The sequence below is a fragment of the Podospora pseudopauciseta genome, chromosome 1 (assembly GCF_035222475.1).
Source record: "Podospora pseudopauciseta strain CBS 411.78 chromosome 1, whole genome shotgun sequence".
NCBI lineage: Eukaryota > Fungi > Ascomycota > Sordariomycetes > Sordariales > Podosporaceae > Podospora > Podospora pseudopauciseta.
The window spans coordinates 3,308,766-3,325,658 of record NC_085892.1 but is presented as its reverse complement, the minus strand read 5'-3'; the positions used below and the strand labels follow the sequence as shown (position 1 = coordinate 3,325,658).

At 52.5% G+C, this 16,893-nt stretch overlaps 9 protein-coding genes across 9 annotated transcripts; 3 read left to right on the top strand and 6 right to left on the bottom strand.

The window, feature by feature from the left end:
* The first annotated feature begins 14 nt into the window (after nucleotides 1–14).
* QC763_109200 (uncharacterized protein) lies at nucleotides 15–1,848 on the top strand. Its single transcript, XM_062907509.1, has 2 exons — nucleotides 15–391; nucleotides 729–1,848. The coding sequence occupies exons 1-2, from the start codon at nucleotides 110–112 to the stop codon at nucleotides 1,605–1,607; spliced, it is 1,161 nt and encodes a 386-aa protein (XP_062770463.1). The 5' UTR covers nucleotides 15–109; the 3' UTR covers nucleotides 1,608–1,848.
* Nucleotides 1,849–2,049: 201 nt separating this feature from the next.
* Nucleotides 2,050–2,196, bottom strand: QC763_109189 (uncharacterized protein; the record flags this gene model as incomplete). The annotated part of the gene is made up of 1 exon (XM_062907508.1): nucleotides 2,050–2,196. The coding sequence occupies one exon, from the start codon at nucleotides 2,194–2,196 to the stop codon at nucleotides 2,050–2,052; it is 147 nt and encodes a 48-aa protein (XP_062770462.1).
* A 1,527-nt stretch (nucleotides 2,197–3,723) lies between these two features.
* Nucleotides 3,724–4,318, bottom strand: QC763_109180 (uncharacterized protein; the record flags this gene model as incomplete). Its single annotated transcript, XM_062907507.1, has 2 exons — nucleotides 3,724–4,250; nucleotides 4,313–4,318. The coding sequence occupies 2 exons, from the start codon at nucleotides 4,316–4,318 to the stop codon at nucleotides 3,939–3,941; spliced, it is 318 nt and encodes a 105-aa protein (XP_062770461.1). The 3' UTR covers nucleotides 3,724–3,938.
* Nucleotides 4,319–4,997: 679 nt separating this feature from the next.
* Nucleotides 4,998–6,006, bottom strand: QC763_109175 (uncharacterized protein; the record flags this gene model as incomplete). The annotated part of the gene is made up of 2 exons (XM_062907506.1): nucleotides 5,405–6,006; nucleotides 4,998–5,342 (listed from the first exon to the last, which is right to left on the bottom strand). The coding sequence occupies exons 1-2, from the start codon at nucleotides 5,408–5,410 to the stop codon at nucleotides 4,998–5,000; spliced, it is 351 nt and encodes a 116-aa protein (XP_062770460.1). The 5' UTR covers nucleotides 5,411–6,006.
* A 52-nt stretch (nucleotides 6,007–6,058) lies between these two features.
* On the top strand, nucleotides 6,059–7,292 carry QC763_109170 (uncharacterized protein; the record flags this gene model as incomplete). The annotated part of the gene is made up of 3 exons (XM_062907505.1): nucleotides 6,059–6,562; nucleotides 6,624–6,665; nucleotides 6,733–7,292. The coding sequence occupies exons 1-3, from the start codon at nucleotides 6,157–6,159 to the stop codon at nucleotides 7,290–7,292; spliced, it is 1,008 nt and encodes a 335-aa protein (XP_062770459.1). The 5' UTR covers nucleotides 6,059–6,156.
* QC763_109160 (uncharacterized protein) lies at nucleotides 6,854–10,295 on the bottom strand. Its single transcript, XM_062907504.1, has 3 exons — nucleotides 8,813–10,295; nucleotides 7,918–8,762; nucleotides 6,854–7,848 (listed from the first exon to the last, which is right to left on the bottom strand). Exons 1-3 carry the CDS (start codon nucleotides 9,867–9,869, stop codon nucleotides 7,645–7,647), a joined length of 2,106 nt encoding a protein of 701 aa, XP_062770458.1. The 5' UTR covers nucleotides 9,870–10,295; the 3' UTR covers nucleotides 6,854–7,644.
* Nucleotides 10,097–11,788, top strand: DUS4 (tRNA dihydrouridine synthase). The gene is made up of 4 exons (XM_062907503.1): nucleotides 10,097–10,393; nucleotides 10,511–10,574; nucleotides 10,643–11,073; nucleotides 11,136–11,788. Exons 1-4 carry the CDS (start codon nucleotides 10,362–10,364, stop codon nucleotides 11,713–11,715), a joined length of 1,107 nt encoding a protein of 368 aa, XP_062770457.1. The 5' UTR covers nucleotides 10,097–10,361; the 3' UTR covers nucleotides 11,716–11,788.
* On the bottom strand, nucleotides 11,702–13,830 carry QC763_109130 (uncharacterized protein; the record flags this gene model as incomplete). The annotated part of the gene is made up of 2 exons (XM_062907502.1): nucleotides 11,702–13,253; nucleotides 13,324–13,830. The coding sequence occupies 2 exons, from the start codon at nucleotides 13,828–13,830 to the stop codon at nucleotides 12,249–12,251; spliced, it is 1,512 nt and encodes a 503-aa protein (XP_062770456.1). The 3' UTR covers nucleotides 11,702–12,248.
* A 605-nt stretch (nucleotides 13,831–14,435) lies between these two features.
* On the bottom strand, nucleotides 14,436–16,777 carry QC763_109120 (uncharacterized protein; the record flags this gene model as incomplete). The annotated part of the gene is made up of 3 exons (XM_062907501.1): nucleotides 16,131–16,777; nucleotides 16,001–16,037; nucleotides 14,436–15,940 (listed from the first exon to the last, which is right to left on the bottom strand). The coding sequence occupies exons 1-3, from the start codon at nucleotides 16,293–16,295 to the stop codon at nucleotides 14,436–14,438; spliced, it is 1,707 nt and encodes a 568-aa protein (XP_062770455.1). The 5' UTR covers nucleotides 16,296–16,777.
* Nucleotides 16,778–16,893: the final 116 nt, after the last annotated feature.

Below are 16,893 nucleotides of genomic sequence, written 5' to 3'. Positions count from 1 at the left end.
TGCTGGTTTCGACTGTTCTCCAAAAAAAAAACATTCCACGTCCTCGATTCTCTTTTCGCCTTTTACAGAAACACCAAAACCATTTCTGACCACCACCACATCCGTCAACATGGCCGCCGAAGCCGAATACTGGACGTTTCCAACCGACAAGGAGCTGTTTGATCAGGACGAGCGCATCTCGTTTTCGAAGCTGGACAACAAGTACATTGCTGTTCAGGACGACGGCACCGAATACGAGTTTGACGAGGGCCTGAAGCGCTGGATCCCTATCATCGACGAGGCGCTTATTGAGCAGCAGCAGAGGGGATACATGGTGCCCGGGGTGGATGATGATGATGATGGGTCGGCGCAGGGTGTGAAGAGGAAGATGGGGTATGGGGATGATAGAGAGGTAAGCTTGCCGCGAAGAGCGAACACACCACCATTTTTGCAACATCGGCTACGTGCTGTGTGTTGTTTTCCTTTTTTTTTCTTTTTTTTCTCTCTTTTTTTTTTGTTTTTTCTTCTTATCCTTCCTTCACTACCTACCTCCGTGATGATGTTTCTATACGCGAAGAGAAGGAAGACACCATATCACACCAGACAATCTGAGAACAATAAAGAAACTTTTTCGCCTCGATATATCCGTTCCTCTTTTCTGGATGATGTCAAAGCACCACCATCATGCAATCCGAAGGACAGAACACTAACCATACCTCTACCTTTTCTTTCTTTTCCCCCCACAACAGGATTCCTCACAGAATGGCACCTCAACAAAAAGCAAAAAGAAGCAACGCCCGCCCCCGCAACCAAGACAAAACACGGCCGTGTACGTCACTGGTCTTCCGTCGGACGCGACAGTCGAAGAAGTGGCCGAGTTGTTTTCGCGAAAGTGCGGGGTTATTGCCGAGGAGATTGACTCGGGGAGGCCGAGGATCAAGATGTACACGGACGGGGAGGGAAAGTTTAAGGGGGACGCGCTGGTGGTTTTTTTCAAGCCGCAGAGCGTGGAGATGGCGATTATGTTGCTGGATGACACGGATTTTCGATTTGGGGAGGGGGGAACGAAAATGAGGGTTCAGGCGGCGGATATGAGTTATAAGAGAGTGAAGTATGATGAGGAAAAGGGGGATGGGGAGGGGGGGAAGGGGGGGAAGGGGGTGAAACAGGAGGGGGGTAATAACAACAACAAGAAGGCCAGTCAGGATAAGCAAAAGATTATTAGGAAGACGCAGAAGTTATCGGCCAAGTTGGCGGATTGGTCGGATGAGGAGGAGGAAAAGGTGGGTGGGGGAGGGGGGAAGTGGGACAAGGTTGTCATTTTGAGGCACATGTTTACGCTGGAGGAGCTGGAGGAGGATCCGGCTGCGCTGTTGGACATCAAGGATGATATCAGGGAGGAGTGTGAGACGTTGGGGAAGGTGAACAATGTTATTTTGTATGATCAGGAGGAGGAGGGGATCGTGATGGTCAAGTTTGGGAGTCGGGAGGCGGCGGAGAAGTGTCTGAGCAAGATGCACGGGAGGAAGTTTGATGGGAGGACGGTGGAGGCGTTTTTTGCGACGGGGAAGGAGAGGTTTAGGAAGAGTAGGGATGCTGGGGGGGAGGAGGGGGAGGAGAGTGAGTAGGGGGGGTTGGTTTGGGTAGGTGTAAGTGTTTTTGACCTTAGGGGCTAATCGACAGTGATTCCAAGAAAGATTCTTCTTGTCTGGTGGGGGCAGTGTTTATGAAGAACTGGAAGACATGTCATTTGTTTCTGTCTGAATATGGAAGAGTCTCATATGGTAAGCTATCTAGACATGATAGGGCTGGTTTTTGTAAATGAATCTTTTTTTTGTCTTCCTCTCGCCGGGAGAGCAGAACAGGGGGAGGGGGGGTGTAAACATCACCAAGGGGATAACGACGGGATCATATATTACTGTATTATTATTAAGAGCCTATCATCAGGCACATGCATTATCCCAAGCGCCTGACACATGTCCTCCAAGAGGCTAGGTAGCTAGTTGCGGGTTCGCTACACGCAGCTGCACTGCTGCAGGCAGGTGTAAGCCGCGGCAGTGCCGGCGGTGATCACCACGCCGATGCTTTCTTTGCAAAAGACGCCCTCGGCTGCGCACTTTGCCGTGTCGGCCTGGATGGAGGCGGTGCCAAAGTCGCACCGCAAGGTCCGGACGACAAGGTCTTGACGGAGGGAGACGAGGGGCGAGGCGAGGGCATGCCGTTGGGCCAGGACCAGGAGGGTGAGGAGGGTGAACTGGATGGTTTTTGTTAGTGGAAGGGGATAGCTGGAACAAGGGGTGATTTACCTTCATTTTTGGGCGGTGGACTTGGGAGATTTCTTGGGTTGGTGGGTGGGTTGTCCGAAGGAGGCTTAAGTGAGACCGAAGCTGTCTTGGGACCCTTTTTATGTTCCGGCAGATCGGGGCGGTGATGTCAGGGTTTTTGATGAACCCGTCTTCATTCCAGCCGTGTTGGCTACCTTACCTAGTGTGTACATTCCTTCTGTTTCGGGGTATCTCTCGACGAGACTCTGCCGGAAGCAATGGGTGTTGGGCTGATGCGATGGCTTCCGGCTGATAGCGGGAGGGTTTAAACTGTTCGCGGTCTGATTTCCAAATGGGCCGTGATTTGTCCAGTGTAGGTGAGAATGCCAATAGGGAGTCTTTTATTCCGTTCGAAACGGATGAGAAGCCACAAGCGATCCGGATACACGCGATATGGGCAGTCTCGTATTCTCCCAGCGCCACTTCCCACACATCTAGCCACAGTTTCCTCGTCGCCATTAGACCACAGATATCCAGCACCACTCTTCCTATTCTCTTATTCAAGCCCACAACATACCAGGCTGATACCCTAGGACGACAGGCATTCACAAAATCTACAAAGGTCTCCTGTTGATGTGTTTGGATCCTTCTCCTTCACCATTGATCCGTCCTCATCGCACGCCCAGCCCAGCTGTCTGCAAAGCTGGGTGGCTTGGGCGGTGCTCAAGACCGCATCGTTGCATACCAGCTGGTACACGGTCTGACGCTTTGTGAGCACCGACCCAGCGGGAAACTGGAAGCTGTGTTGAGAAGTTGAGCTACATGGCTTGGGAGAGAGTAGGCGAGAAAAACGCTGCCTTGTAGGCTGGCTCTGCCAGAGAAAGAGGTATACTCCCCTGTGGCGGTTATCACCTCTGATGTCTATGACGTTGGTGTCTTTGATTAGGCTCTTTGGTTTGAGTCTGTTGATCAACACAGCTGTGGTTTGTTCATCATGTCTCTTCGAATCTCGTTGCGGACCTTCAAGTGACAATCACGCGCTAAATGGACAGCACCAAGCCTTGTCTCAGTTCATCGGTGTGTTCAAGATAGCTTGCTACGCGGGAGTCATGTAGAAACCGTCCTCGTCGACAGTGTGGAGATTGCGAGATTCTCATTATACCGTAATTGTATGGGATTCAGGATAAGGTAACCAAGCGGTGCGGGAAAGTTGTTTGGCTTGGTGCTGTGTTATATTTCGGTCCGTATCACCTCTCGTTAGGCAGGTAACACACTAAGAAGGTTGGAAGATGATGCTGCTTTGCATTCTGATTGTTTCAACCCACGGAAGATTTTGACTTGAGAAGGACTGGCGAGACTTAATGGAACAATATAACGTTTAAGGGTGCCCTAACTCGATGATAACTCTCACCTTGGACAGAAATTTGCGGTCCAATATGCAGTGCTGTAGTATCAGACAAAACAGATTATGAATTAGTAACAAAACGCACATAGATTTCTAAGCTACTAAGCTGATGAGAGAAGCCACCAAATCAACCGATTAGGCTTCAAATACCGCAACAAACGCAAGCCACTATTACACACCATCAAAGCAGAAACATCCTTATTATTCCCACATCAACCTCTCCTTCATCAAAACCACCACCCCCTCAGCACCACAGCAGCTTCAAAGCGCCATATTCCTCTAATCAGCCCCTAAATACCACCGGCAGGGGGGTCGAGAATGAGGTTGACGCGGCAATAGCAGATCTCGAAGCAGACTTGCTCAGGGGCTTGATCCGTCGTAGTAGGTGTCCATTCCAGCTCTCCATCCAGAGTGCAGGAGATCCCATTGCGTGAGCAGAAGACGTTGGGGTCCCCACCACCAGGGACAGTCCCCGGTGAGCATTCGATCACGAACGGGGTGACAAGGTCTTGTCGTTTGGCCGGTGCCGAATCGGACATAACGGGCGAGGCAAGGGCCTGGTGAAATGCGGTGCCCATGGCGAGGACGGTGAGGAGGGAGAACTGGATAGGCATGCTAGATCAGAAAGTGGATATTGGCAGTTGGTACCTATCGAGGGACATACCTTCATTGTGCTGGACTTGGGCGAGAGGACAAGACAAGAGAAAGCAAGCTAGGCAGGTTGTGATTAGATGGATTTTGTGGTGAGCTGATATTGTCGACTGAAGAGCTTGCAGGTTCCAAAAGTTCAGTCTGAATTTGAGGGTCTATGCGATCCCTTTATAGTTGTAGAGCTAAACGAATAAGTGGACTCGTTTTCGGATGAACATAACGATGTTGAGACCCCCTGTTGCGGATACGGTGGTTGGCTGTTGATCTGTCTTGTGGTTTCGGCCCGCATTGTGGTTCTCCTCGGTGGCTTATCTTCAAAGAGGGTTTGAAGAACTCGCCGGAGATGACAATGTCTTGCAGTCCGGTAACTATGTTCCGAAGATCGCCAGTTTGCTTCAGGTTGGACCCGAAGGCTAAGAAATGATTCCGAAGTGTCTTGGATTTCTTGGGTCCGCCCAGGCAATTCGATGGGGAAGTGCAGATATCGGCGATGCTGATGATATCCATTTTGAATTACTACTGGTACGCCTCAGAAGAAAGAACCCACCTCAACCGTCACTTGATCAAGCGGGAGTGCAAGTCAAAGACTACAATTGGATGGAGATCAAATCCATTATCATGATCATATCGGCCAATCCAAACCATTATTGTCTCCAACAATAACCACAACTACCCCTTCCCCCCCAAGTTTAGTCTTTCTAGATACGGCGCACCGGCCTCTCTGTGTCAAACAGGGGGTCGACTCCGGGAACAACATTCCTTCTGCATTGACACATGCTGACGCACCGTTCATCAAATTCCTGACCCCGAGCGTACTTGTATCTCGTTTCTCCATCCACATCACAATAAAAGCGCTGCGATGTACACCACAGGGCGGCGTTCCTAGCACGCCCAGGAACCGAAAAAGACGAGCATTCGAGTTTCCAAGTAAAGGTAGTCGTGAATTCGCTCTGGTGATCCGGCTTGGATTGTGGTGACGAGTTGCCTGATTTGACGATTTCCAGTACCAAAAAGGCGGTCGTCACAAAGGCAAGGAGGTAGAACTGCCGAGTTTCTTGGGTCAGGAAAAATAAGCGAAGAGCGGAGCGGTGGTAGAAGGACATACAAACATCTTGATAAAGTCTCAATGAGGACTGAGTTGTTAGTATCGTGGACCGGTGTTAGAAGTTAAGTTGAGGCTTGATGAGATCAAGATGTCGTAGCTATCTGCCTACCTCTATACCTAACTTCAACTTCTCATCTCGGGATGGGATTGAATGGGTCTTTATAGCATCTAGATCGCAAAAGATTGTTGTGGAAACACAAGGTAGGTTCCTTTACGCTCTTTGCTTTCAGGGCATTTCTCCTGAACACTTCAGGGGCCGCTGGAAATATTTTCAGAACCTCCGGCCGCCATGAGATTCTCGGCATAGAGGATGATATCTTGACACTTGCTCATTGTTGTTGAATCCGAGTCAGAACTTGGAGGAATGTGCCAGTGGCGATCATGGTGAGGAGCGAGAGCTTTGTGGGAAGATGAAAGATCTCGAACCTTGTAGGTCCCGTGAGCAGTTAAGGGGGTGAGACATCGTGCTGATCAGCAGTTGTCTCATAACTCGGCCCGCATCGACTCTCTTTCTTCAATGAAGCGAAAAAGGCGGCGCCGTCTCCTGAATACTGGCAGACGTCAGACGTGAGATTTCCTTTCACATCTCTGAAATATCTTGGTGGTCGCCGCGTTGATGTGTCGTCCAAGGAGCTTGGGCCACTTTCCACCACAGCTCCCAAACAGCAATTTGATTGGTTTCACCCACTCATCAATCGTTCAAACATCCAATCTGGAAATTCTTACCCATCTTACCTCTGAGAGGTTCACTCATGATTCTGCTTTCACAAGCCAATTCTAAAACCATGACAATTCAATTGAGACTAACTGGAGGCTTATCTCGAGCACTGCTCAGCAACGGGGTGCGGGGAGGTGTCAAGCTGTCAACATACCCTCATATTATTACCACCGCCCGAGCTCTCTCATCACTCACATCAACAACCACAACCACAACAACAACAACAACAACAACCAGACCAGAAATCCTCAGGCTAGGGAGTCATCAATCCTCACTTATCCTAAGAGCAACCTATGCATCCAGACCCAACTCTCAAACCTCCACCAAAAACGTAGCACTCGAAGAGCAAGCCCTACTCGCCGCAGCAGAAAAAGCCAAGGGTGGGCAGCAACAGCAACAGCAACAGCAGCAAGAAGGCCACGGAAAAAAGGAAAAGACTGGTATGTCATCTCCCTCATCACCTTTCAACTGACACACATCAAAGCTAACACCCCCAACCAGAATACCCCGAACGCCTAATGATCTACCACGCCGGCACAGGCAGTAAGCCCCCCTCCCGCCTCCCCCACCTTATATCCTATCCCCATTTAAGCTAACCCCCCTATCAAAGAAACAACCTTCCTCGGCACCCTCCGCTTCGCAACCCTCCTCCTCTTCGCCGGCTTCGGCCTAGTCCTAACCCCCCACTACATCAAATCCGGCGCCCCCCCCCAGTACCCCCTCGCCTCCCTCGCCTGCGGCCTCATCCCTCTCCTCTACGTTGGCTACTTCACCACCCCCTTCGTGACCTTCATCCACCTCCGCCTGCCCCCCTACGCCCGCTGGTCGACCCCCATTCTCCAGCGGTTTGCCAAAACAGCCCCGCCAAACACCCAGGTCGATATCACCACCCTCAGCCTGACGGGGACGCCCCGCCACTCGTCCATGATGCTGTCTGATCTCAAGCCAACAAGGGAGCGCTTCGGCATGGTGAATTTCACGCGGGATACGACGGCGGTCAACGAGAAGAGGAAGTGGTGGAGGTGGAGGGCGGTGGGGAGGTTCAACATCCAGGAGGGGAATGAGAAGAATTGCAGGGCGGGGTGGGTTTGGAAGGATATCGCCGAGGGGATTGGGAGTAGGGCTGGGGAGAAGGGAGTGGGTGGCGGCGGGAAGAAGACTGGGCAGTAAAAGGGGAGAAAGGGGGCAGGGTTGTTGTATGACAGAAGGAATTTGTGTATGCGTGAAGATGTTTTGAGAGGAGAAGCTGGCCGGGTGGGGGGGTTGTGACTGGAATGAAGAATGACGCTCATCGATGGAACCAGTTGACCAGATATAGCAAAAACATTTGTATCATCAGCAGCTGGGTGGGCTACTTGGCCAAAAATTGCCAAATGTGACATTGAGAGATAAGGACGAACAAACGAAAAAGCAAAGCTACTCGCCATCCTACAGGTTACTCCGGACCTATCACCATTTTATGTACCCCCCTTTCCCCCATTCCGATATAACTCGCACACATTTCAACCTACAACCGTTGCATCTATTTCTTCATCCCCGCCAGATAAGCCGCATCCCCCCCCTCCCTCAACTTAGTCCCCTTCACAATCACCGCCTCCTCCATATCAACCTGATATTTCTTCATAGCCTGCTGATACTCTGGCACAAACGCCCCCAAGATCCTGATCGCCAACAGCGCAGCATTAGTCGAGTTGTTGATACCCACCGTAGCAGTAGGGACGCCTCTCTGTTTCTTTGTCAGCCACCACCACCACCATCATCATCATCATCATCACTCAAAAGGTAGGGTACATACTGGCATCTGCACAATACTCAACAAACTATCAATCCCATCCAAGTGCGTAGCCTTGACCGGCACACCAATCACCGGCAGCGGCGTCTCAGAAGAGATCATACCCGGCAAATGAGCCGCTCCACCGGCAGCAGCGATAATCACCTTGATGCCCTTGCCAGCCGCCTCGTCGGCCACCTTCATCATGTACTTTGGTGTGCGGTGGGCCGAGGTGATATCCAGAGCATAGGGGACGTTGAACTCCTTCAGGATGTCCAAGCCAGCTTTGAGGACGGGGAGGTCAGAGTCGGAGCCCATTGTTACCAGGACCAGGGGCTTGTCACTGGAGGCTGCCACAGCAGACAGCTCTTGGGCCTCAACGTGGTTATCGGTCGCAGGTTCTACGGGGGCTTTTTCCGCAGGCTTGGCCGAGCCGTTGGTCTCCTGGGTAGGACGGAGAGTTTCCGAGGTGGCCTCGAGGCGGTCAAGTCTGATTTGGTCGACGAGATCGATAAAGGGCTTCGCCTTGGCCTCGAGCTCTTGGACTGAGCAGAATCCGGTGAGGGTGATGTGACCGATCTTACGACTAGGCTTGGACTCCTTGTTGTATAGGTGGAGATAGACGTCCATGTCGTCGTCGTATGTGCTCCGCGCCAGACCGGAGAGGTGGTGGTGAGAGTCTGGCTTGGCTCCACCGAGAATGTTCAGCATGATGGAGGACTGGACCCTGGGGATGAGTTTGTCCGGGACCGGGAGATCAAGAACAGCGTGGAGCTGAGCCTTGTACTGGGACATGTAAGGGACTGCCTCGATAGTGTAGTGGCCAGAGTTGTGAGGGCGAGGAGCAACCTCGTTGATCATGAGAGAAGCTGAAATCGTATTAGCTTGCTGCGTCAAGACTGATGGTGCAATGGCTTACCATCCTCGAGGAGGAACATCTCTACGGCAAAGACACCCCTCCCCCACAATGTGCTGATAACCTCGGTAGCAAGTTTCCTCGCCTTGTCACAGATATCCTCAGAGACGTCTCTCGGGGGCATGAACACCTTGGTGCAAATGCTGTCCTCGTGAATGGTCTCAACCGCCGGGTAGGCGACACAGTTCTTGAGCTTGCCGTCGCTGTCCTCTGTCCTGATGACCATAACAGCGAGCTCCTTGACGAAGGGAGCCCACTTCTCGGCATAAAGAGGCAGTGTTCCCAGAGCCTTGATCGCTTCCGCAAAATCATCCTCGCTGTCGACCTTGAAGTTTCCTCTTCCATCATAACTCCCCTTGCGAGCCTTGAGCATGAATGGGAAACCAAACTGCTTGCCAGCCTTTTTGAGCGAGTCAAGGGCGGCATCGCCAGACTCGATGGCTATTTGCTCAGCAATAGGGATCGTCTTGCCGCTGGACTTGAAGTGCTCCTTTTGGAGATACTTGTCCTGAATGAGACGGAGAGTTCTCCATGATGGGTGAATTGGTGGTCTGTGAGTAACAATCTCACCGTTGATCTCAACGGGGACGCCATTCTTCTCAATGTCCTCGAGCACCTCGGTGTCGACGTGCTCAATCTCAACTGAGAGATAGTCAGAGCGGGCAGCGAGCTCTTTGATGCGCCCGGGGTCCTTGAAAGAGCCAACAACGTGGCGGTTGGTGTTGTGCGCCTGCTTGGCCGGCGCATTGTGCTCATCCAAAATGGCAATGTCGATTCCCAGGGGGTTCGCGGCCTCACAAAGCATGCGGCCCAACTGCCCTCCACCCAGCAGGCCGATGACAGTGTTTCCTTCGTTCATATCGTCGTCGTCGTCTTCTTCTTCTTCCTCTTCTTGCCCCTCCTCTGGTTTGGTTGTTGTTGGTGTTGTCTGGTAGGGTTCGTCGGGTTCCTGGATCTCCTGAAGCTTCTTTTTCCTGCCACTCAACGCTCTTCTTAGTTTGGTCAGTGACAGCCTATGGCCCATCGACTTGAGGGCGTTGGGACGGGGAGCCGGATCCATACTAGCTAAACCTTATACTTCGGTTGAATGACTCGAATTTGATGTCACCGTGCCCTTGTAAAGTCCTCGATTACTGAATCCTGATGCTTGATATGGCGGGGTGAACCTCGTCACCGAGGGGCAAAAAATACTTTCGGCCAATCAGAGCACTCAAAATGCCCGCTGTCAGTCTCTGATCCCCCACATTCGCGGGGAAAATCTGGAGTTTGTCAACTGAACTCCTGCAACTTTTTTCACGAACAGATTCAGAGTTTCCCGTGAGCTGGGTCAATGAGCACACCTGTTATGGGAGAACAGTGCACTTACTACCTTAGCATAGCGCCCATTATCCTACCATCTTACCAGTTTGTAGATCTTGACTCACCTAGGTGAGCTTCAACTGTGTAAGTCTGGGGTGGGGTAAACCAAGGCTCGCGAAAGACTCACTCACCATCAGATGAACTCGTAGCATTAGAGATCTTATTGAAACTAAATCAAATTGAATTATTCGAAATGGCGAACCCACTGAACCAAGAGTTCATACAGTAAGCTGGCCCTCACCACTCACTTACTCGCTTACACCCCTGTCCTCTCTCATAGCTTGTAAGCCATCCACATCTGGTAGATACACTCACTTACACCACCATCTTCACATAAACCAGTCCCCTCAAACTCTTCGAGGTTGCCAAAAATGAGAAACGTCTATTACACACCTCCGCCCCCATGGTGCGGTACAGCAAGGCAAGCCTCCTCTCACTATCCCATAACGACCCCTATTCTAACCCCTTTACCAGCTCGCCTTCCGCCAAACAGTCCACCACTACGGCACCGACCTCTGCTGGACCCCCATGGTCCTCGCCAAAGAATTCAACCGCAACAAATTCGCCCGCGACAGCGACTTCACCATCTCCACCGCCGGCCCCCAACCACCAACCATCGTCCAATTCGGCGCCAACGTCCCCCAAGAACTCGCCCGAGCCTCCTCCCTCGTCGTCCCATTCGCCTCAGGGGTAGACCTCAACTGCGGCTGTCCCCAATCATGGGCCTGCTCCTCCACCCTTGGCGCCGCCCTCATGGAAAAGCGAGAACTAGTCCGCGACATGGTCCTCGAAACTCGATCCCAACTCCACCAAGACGGCTGGGATGTCTCAGGGTTAGAAAAGGATATTAACAGCCCCAAAGGCAGGAGCGTCAGCATCAAGATACGAGTCCACAAAGATCTCCGGTACGTCTCCCCCCCCCAACCCCCCCTTCCCCTTTTCCACCCCATCCTAACCCCCCGTTTAGAAAAACCATCGACTTCATAACCACCCTCCTCGCCCCCTGCTCCCTAACCACCACCCGACCAATCGACTTCCTCACCATCCACCCCCGAACCCGCCAAACCCCCTCCTCCACCCCCATCAACGTCGAGTCCCTCTCCATCCTAACCTCCACCTTCGGAACTCAAGTCCCCATCCTCCTCTCAGGCGACGTCTTCACCCTCGACTCCCTCCCATTCACCTCCCCCTTCCACAACACCCTTTCCTCCTCTTCTTCCCCACCAGAGCATAACATCCCCCACCTCTCCGGCCTAATGTCCGCCCGCGCCCTCCTCGCAAACCCAACCCTCTTCTCCGGCAGAAACTCCTGCCCCTGGGAGGCAGTCGAATACTTCCTCAACAAAACAATCAAAGCGCCCATGCCCTTCAAGCTCGTCCTGCACCACATCAACGAGATGTGCTCCCCAGGCATGGGCCCAAGCCAAAAAGACAAGGTCGCCTTGCTGAACAAGCAGGAGAGGGCAGAGTTGATGAAGGTCGGGGACATGGTTGAGTTGATTGACTTTCTCGAGGAGAAGAAGCCCGGTGGGATAGGGAGGATGTGAATATATATTCAACATAAATTTTTTTTTGAAAGGGGTACAAAGGTTTAAACACTATTTATTGAAACTTTTGTCATAATAATGATACTTACTCCTGCCGCCACCATCCAAATATCACTCACCACACACACACAGACCGATACACACAACGGACAACACATATATCATCTCTCAAACCATAGAGATTCTGCCTAACTACAATCCCCCATTCCACATCGCCTATTAGCATTGAAATAGAAGGAAAGGTAAGAGATGAAACGGAGAGAAAAAAAAAGCCAAAAAAAAAGAGGGATATCAGAATATATAAAAAAAAAAAATATGATACACCAGAATCTGAACCCCTCGATATGAAAACCCTCCTTTCCTGGTTAAACCACCCCCTAAATATCCCGTTCGCTAATCCTTGGCGCCGGAAACAACAACAAAAAAACTCCAAAACAACAAATAAAAATGATGATAACGTCAACAAAAGAGTCAACCGCTGAAGAGGGAAGTGCTACCAGTCCAATCTCTCGCACCCCCATTATCTTCCTCAATCAAGACCCCTTAATCTCCCCCTCATCCTCATCATCCTGCAACTTAATCTTCTTCGCCTCCCTCTCCGCAGCATCCACCGCATCCTCCAACTCGGCACTCTTCCTCTTGATCGCCGCCAGCATCGGCCCAGGGGACACCAACCCCCCACCACCACCATCCCCATTCTCATGAACCCCCAACTCATTCGCCGCAGCCTTCAACGCCGCATCCGAATCTCCATTCTCCACACTCGCCCTAACAGCCGCCGCCCTCCTCTCCTCGGCCGACGACGACCCCTCCCTCTTCACCCCCCCCTCCTCCTCCTTGACAACCCCGTTCCCATTGACCCTCCCCCGCCCCGGACTCTGCGTCCCAGCCCTATCTGTCCCCACCGGCGTCGGCGTCCCAGTCCCCGGACTATCAACCTCCATCATCCCCCCAAGCCCAAAAGCCACATCCCCCCTCCTCCTCGTGCTCTCCAGCCTAAACTCCGGACTGGGAGGACGCTTCTCCTGCTTCCGCAGCGGGTTCTCCCTATAAAACTCACACATCAAATTCACCCCCAACGCCGCCATCTCCTCCGTCCCCCCCAAGTACACCCACCAGCTCTGGCCCCTCACATCCCCAATCTGCACCTTGTTCACCGTCGCCGAGAAGAAAATCGCCGAGATGGCCACCTCCCTCGTGTTCAACACCAACGGCAGCACCGTCAGACACGCGTCGTTGCAAAAAGCCCAGACCCCATCCCGCAGCTTGTGGTTTTTGATCAAATCCAGCTCAGCCAGCAGGTCAAAAATCTCGCCGTAGGGGTTATTAATCATGAGATCGAAGGTAAGCGTCTCGAGCATGATCTCCTCAAACGCAAGGATCGAATCCCGCCACCGCCAGTATTCCTTCGATTGTTCATCAATAATCAGCTTGGTGTTCTTCTGAGCCACCTTGGCGACAGCAATGATCAAGTCCTTCGTCTTGCGGCAGTTTTCCTCCGTCTTATTCGCCAAAAACAACGACGTGGCGGCGATATTCTAAATCATTTTTCCTCGTGGTTAGTTCGGTTTCATCCAACTCTCCCAGGAATATAGAAACCCTCCTTACATAGTGATGTATGCCCCCATTCTGCTCGACCATGCTATACCGCATATAAAACCGATGAAAAAACACCGCCGCCACCCAAATCGTAATCTGCGGCAGCTCCAGCAACATGCCCGCCTGGTAAATAAAATTCACCCCCTTTGCCCTCCTCAACCTCTCCTCCCCAATCGGCAGCCCGTCCATGATACTTGGCGTACTCTTCACCTCGTCCAGCGTGAACAGCCACTGCTCCCTCCTCTGCTGCTGCGACCTCTGCGGGCTAGACATGGCAGGCGAGGGGGCGCTCCGCAGCGGTCGCGGCGGCGGCGGCGGCGATGTCCTGGAGGAATAAACCGGGGGCGACGGTACAGCAGGCGGCACTCCTCCTCCTCCCTCGCGCCTTCTCCCAGTAGTAGCAGGCGATGACGACTGCGAAGTGTTGTTGTACTCTGCGATAAACGGCGGTTTTGGCGGGTGAGCGGGTGCTTCTCTTGGTGGTCGGTATCGGTCAAAGTTGTTGGAAGAAGACATTTCCTTGCCTCTTAGTGTCGTGTCGTGTCGTGTGTGTCGTCTCGAAAAGATCAAGAGACAAAAGCAACTACTCCCTGGCTCGAGCGGCGGCGGCGACTTGCTTCCTTCGGTGGAGAATCGAATCGATCTCTCTCTCCCCCTTGCTCATGTGTGGGACTCGATCTCGTTCATTGAGCAGTCGTTGTCGTTGTCGTTGTCGTTGTCGTCGTTGTCGTCGTCGGAATCGATCAAGGCGAGCTGGATCACTGCTAGAAAAGTCGAGCGACGCGATGAAGAGTTGTAGGCTGTTAAGCTTGAAGGTTGGAAAAGCTGAAAGCAAACAATCACCCCAAGATTCAAGATCCCCCAAGCCTTTATCGGCCTTTTTTGGCAAACCACTTAAAATGTGGCCCGTGCGTCGGTCCCAGCAACCTGTGACGCCAGCGCAGCTCTCACATCTCGCCGCCGCATCTGGGTAGGTACCAAAGTACTTCTTCAGAGGATGAAAATGGGACCAGACCAGTCTTTGTATTCGGGTATCAATTCACAGCTAGTTACTATACATTTAACATCCCCATTATTTCCGGCCCGGTTCCTCCCCTCTCTGACTTGCAAGGAAGTGATCCCTAAAAGTCACCATACAGACCGGTTGCATCATTACGACCCCATAACTTGACAGTCCGATCATGTCCACCGCTGACGATCCACTTGCCGTCCCGGCTTACATCGACACTCGCTACTGGGCCAGTATGGCCGCTCAGCGACTGAGCAAGAGCCCAGTCATCAGCCGAGAAAATGTTGACCTTGTGGTCAAACCCAGACGACACCAAAAACGTCCCAGACTTCTTTGGCAACTGGTTTCCCTTGTCGTCCTCGCCTGGTGGCTTCCCGTCAACGGGCTCATCCATCCCCTTGAACCATCTGACATCTGATACCGCGCTTGTGTGCGCGCCAATTCCGCCTGTCCTCTGCACTTTTCTCACGTCCCAGCATTTGATCCATCCATCTGCCGAGGCCGTGAGGACCCGGTGCCCGTCCGGACTCCAGTCCAGCCCGTAGATCGGCTTGATGTGGCCATCCAGATGCCCGTCGAGAATCATAACTGTCCGTCCCGACCGCAAATCCCAGATTCTTCCAATACTGTCCAGACCTGCACTGGCCAGCAAGGACCCGTCGGTGTTGAAGCTTACGGCATACACTCCCCGCGAGTGTCCCTCTTGAAGAAGCAGTTCGGTTGTTGTTTCGACATCCCATAGTCTCCACGACGTGTCCTCAGACGCAGATGCGAGGTATTTTCCAGAAGGGTGAAACTCGACACGGCATACTCTTTGCGAGTGCCCAGAGAGCGTCGACAGCGGTGTATCTTGATTTAGCGACCAAAGATGAACCTGGCCCTCTGCACCACCCGAAGCAAGGTTGACCGTGTCCTCCGAGATGTTGGCCTCGGGAAGGGTAGCACCAGGCCTCCAGGCCAAACCGCTGATCTTGTTGGTATGTCCTCGCAGCGTCTTGCGATGCTCCAAAGTCGGTATATCGATAAGCTTGACTTGACCGCCCCAATTTCCAGTCGCAATCATCTGTCCATCTGGTGAAAACCTCGTCATGCTCACATGACGATCTCCCGCAGTCTGACTGGCTTGCAATTCAAACGTCTGAAGCCGCTCCTTGATCTCCTTCCTGAACTTGACATGGGTACGGAGAGGAATCGTAGCCTCCTTCTTCTGAAACTCGACGCGCCGTTTCGCTCGGGGGATCGTAAACTTGGCGATTTCTATTCGGGCATCGAGAAGCTCCTGTGTTCCCCGAGAGTAAAACTCTTCCTCTTGCTCTTCCGCTTCCTCGTCGTTGCCAGCATCCTGCATCTCCACATCTGCGCTCTCCTGGCCTGTCGCCTGCTGCGCCTGCTCGGTAAGAAGCTCTCGTAACCTGTCGCGTCGATCGACCGGTCCTTCGCCGAACAGCGTGATAGGCTCGCCTAACTCTCGAAGTTTGGCGCGGACACGTCCATCGTCGGTTGGGACCGCGATAGTGGCGGCGAATCGCTTGCGCTCGAATTGTGAGATGATGGCTGATGCTCTCTCGGGCGCAATGCCTGCGCCGGCTCCGGGGATGTCATAGTCGCGGTCGATTGCTGGGACAAAGTCAGTACATGGGAGACAAAGTGTTTGGGGTGTTATCGGGGGCTACTCACGAATGGCATCTATGTCAATACCTCCACTTCCTCGGTCCTGCAAACGACGATGCGGGTCAGTTCGAGTTCGGGCTGTAATGTTGAGCGGCTGCGATTCATGACAGATAGGGGTGTGGATGATAGACCTTACCTCAGTGTCAGCCTCCTCAACATACGCCCTACGTGATGGGTGCATCATGACTGCGGTGGGTATTGATTTGTTTGTATTTTTGGCTGGTTCCTGGTCATGATACTTGAGAAATGCGGCTTGCACCCCCAAGTTTGAGCGTCTGAGCTCCGGCAGGCAACCTGCCATCGTTTATGCAGGGGGTTTTAAACCCTAACCCTGGCCTAAAGCGACATCTGCTTTTAGCCTTGTTTTTCACTTTTAAAATTAAGGTTTTCCCCATCATCCTTTCACATTGCTACTCGGCACCTTTCTCCGAGAGGTGGAGGCATCAGCACGATATCCTCTCCTGTGGCTTGCATGGCTTTGTTGTTGAACCGCCTCATGCGAGATCTTGGAAGCCTTTGTGCTACGGGTACCGGTGCCTGACACCCGTCTGGCTTGTTCTCCTTCTTGTTAGGGCAGACAATGAAACGTGCTGGCGTGCGATTCAGGCATGAAAGACACTAAATCAGCCACGGGCATAACATGCTGATTTGGCATGACATCCCTCAGTTCCATTACGTACCGGTTTGCATCGGAACGGAGAGCCTGCTTTGCTTCCGTGGATTACATGGCCGTATTCGAGGTCGGGGAAGCTGGGCATGAATAGGTACCCCAGATGACCAAGGAATCTGGCGGCAGCACCGACCCTTCAAGACGCAGAAAAACAGGGCGATCCGGGACTGAAAGGACGGCCCGGACCCAATGAGCGGGCTCTCCGGTGGGTGCTGACACGAATTTTTTT

Excerpts from the sequence above, each read along its gene's own strand:
- QC763_109200 (XM_062907509.1), top strand. The coding sequence starts at position 110 with ATGGCCGCCGAAGCCGAATACTGGACGTTTCCAACCGACAAGGAGCTG. Across the intron at positions 392-728 it reads GGTATGGGGATGATAGAGAG|GATTCCTCACAGAATGGCAC; the intron begins GTAAGCTTGCCG and ends CCCCCACAACAG.
- QC763_109160 (XM_062907504.1), bottom strand. The coding sequence starts at position 9,869 with ATGGATCCGGCTCCCCGTCCCAACGCCCTCAAGTCGATGGGCCATAGG. Across the intron at positions 8,763-8,812 it reads GATGTTCCTCCTCGAGGATG|CTTCTCTCATGATCAACGAG; the intron begins GTAAGCCATTGC and ends ATACGATTTCAG. Across the intron at positions 7,849-7,917 it reads TGAGTATTGTGCAGATGCCA|AGAGGCGTCCCTACTGCTAC; the intron begins GTATGTACCCTA and ends ACAAAGAAACAG.
- DUS4 (XM_062907503.1), top strand. The coding sequence starts at position 10,362 with ATGGCGAACCCACTGAACCAAGAGTTCATACA. Across the intron at positions 10,394-10,510 it reads CTGAACCAAGAGTTCATACA|TCCCCTCAAACTCTTCGAGG; the intron begins GTAAGCTGGCCC and ends CACATAAACCAG. Across the intron at positions 10,575-10,642 it reads TACACACCTCCGCCCCCATG|CTCGCCTTCCGCCAAACAGT; the intron begins GTGCGGTACAGC and ends CCCCTTTACCAG.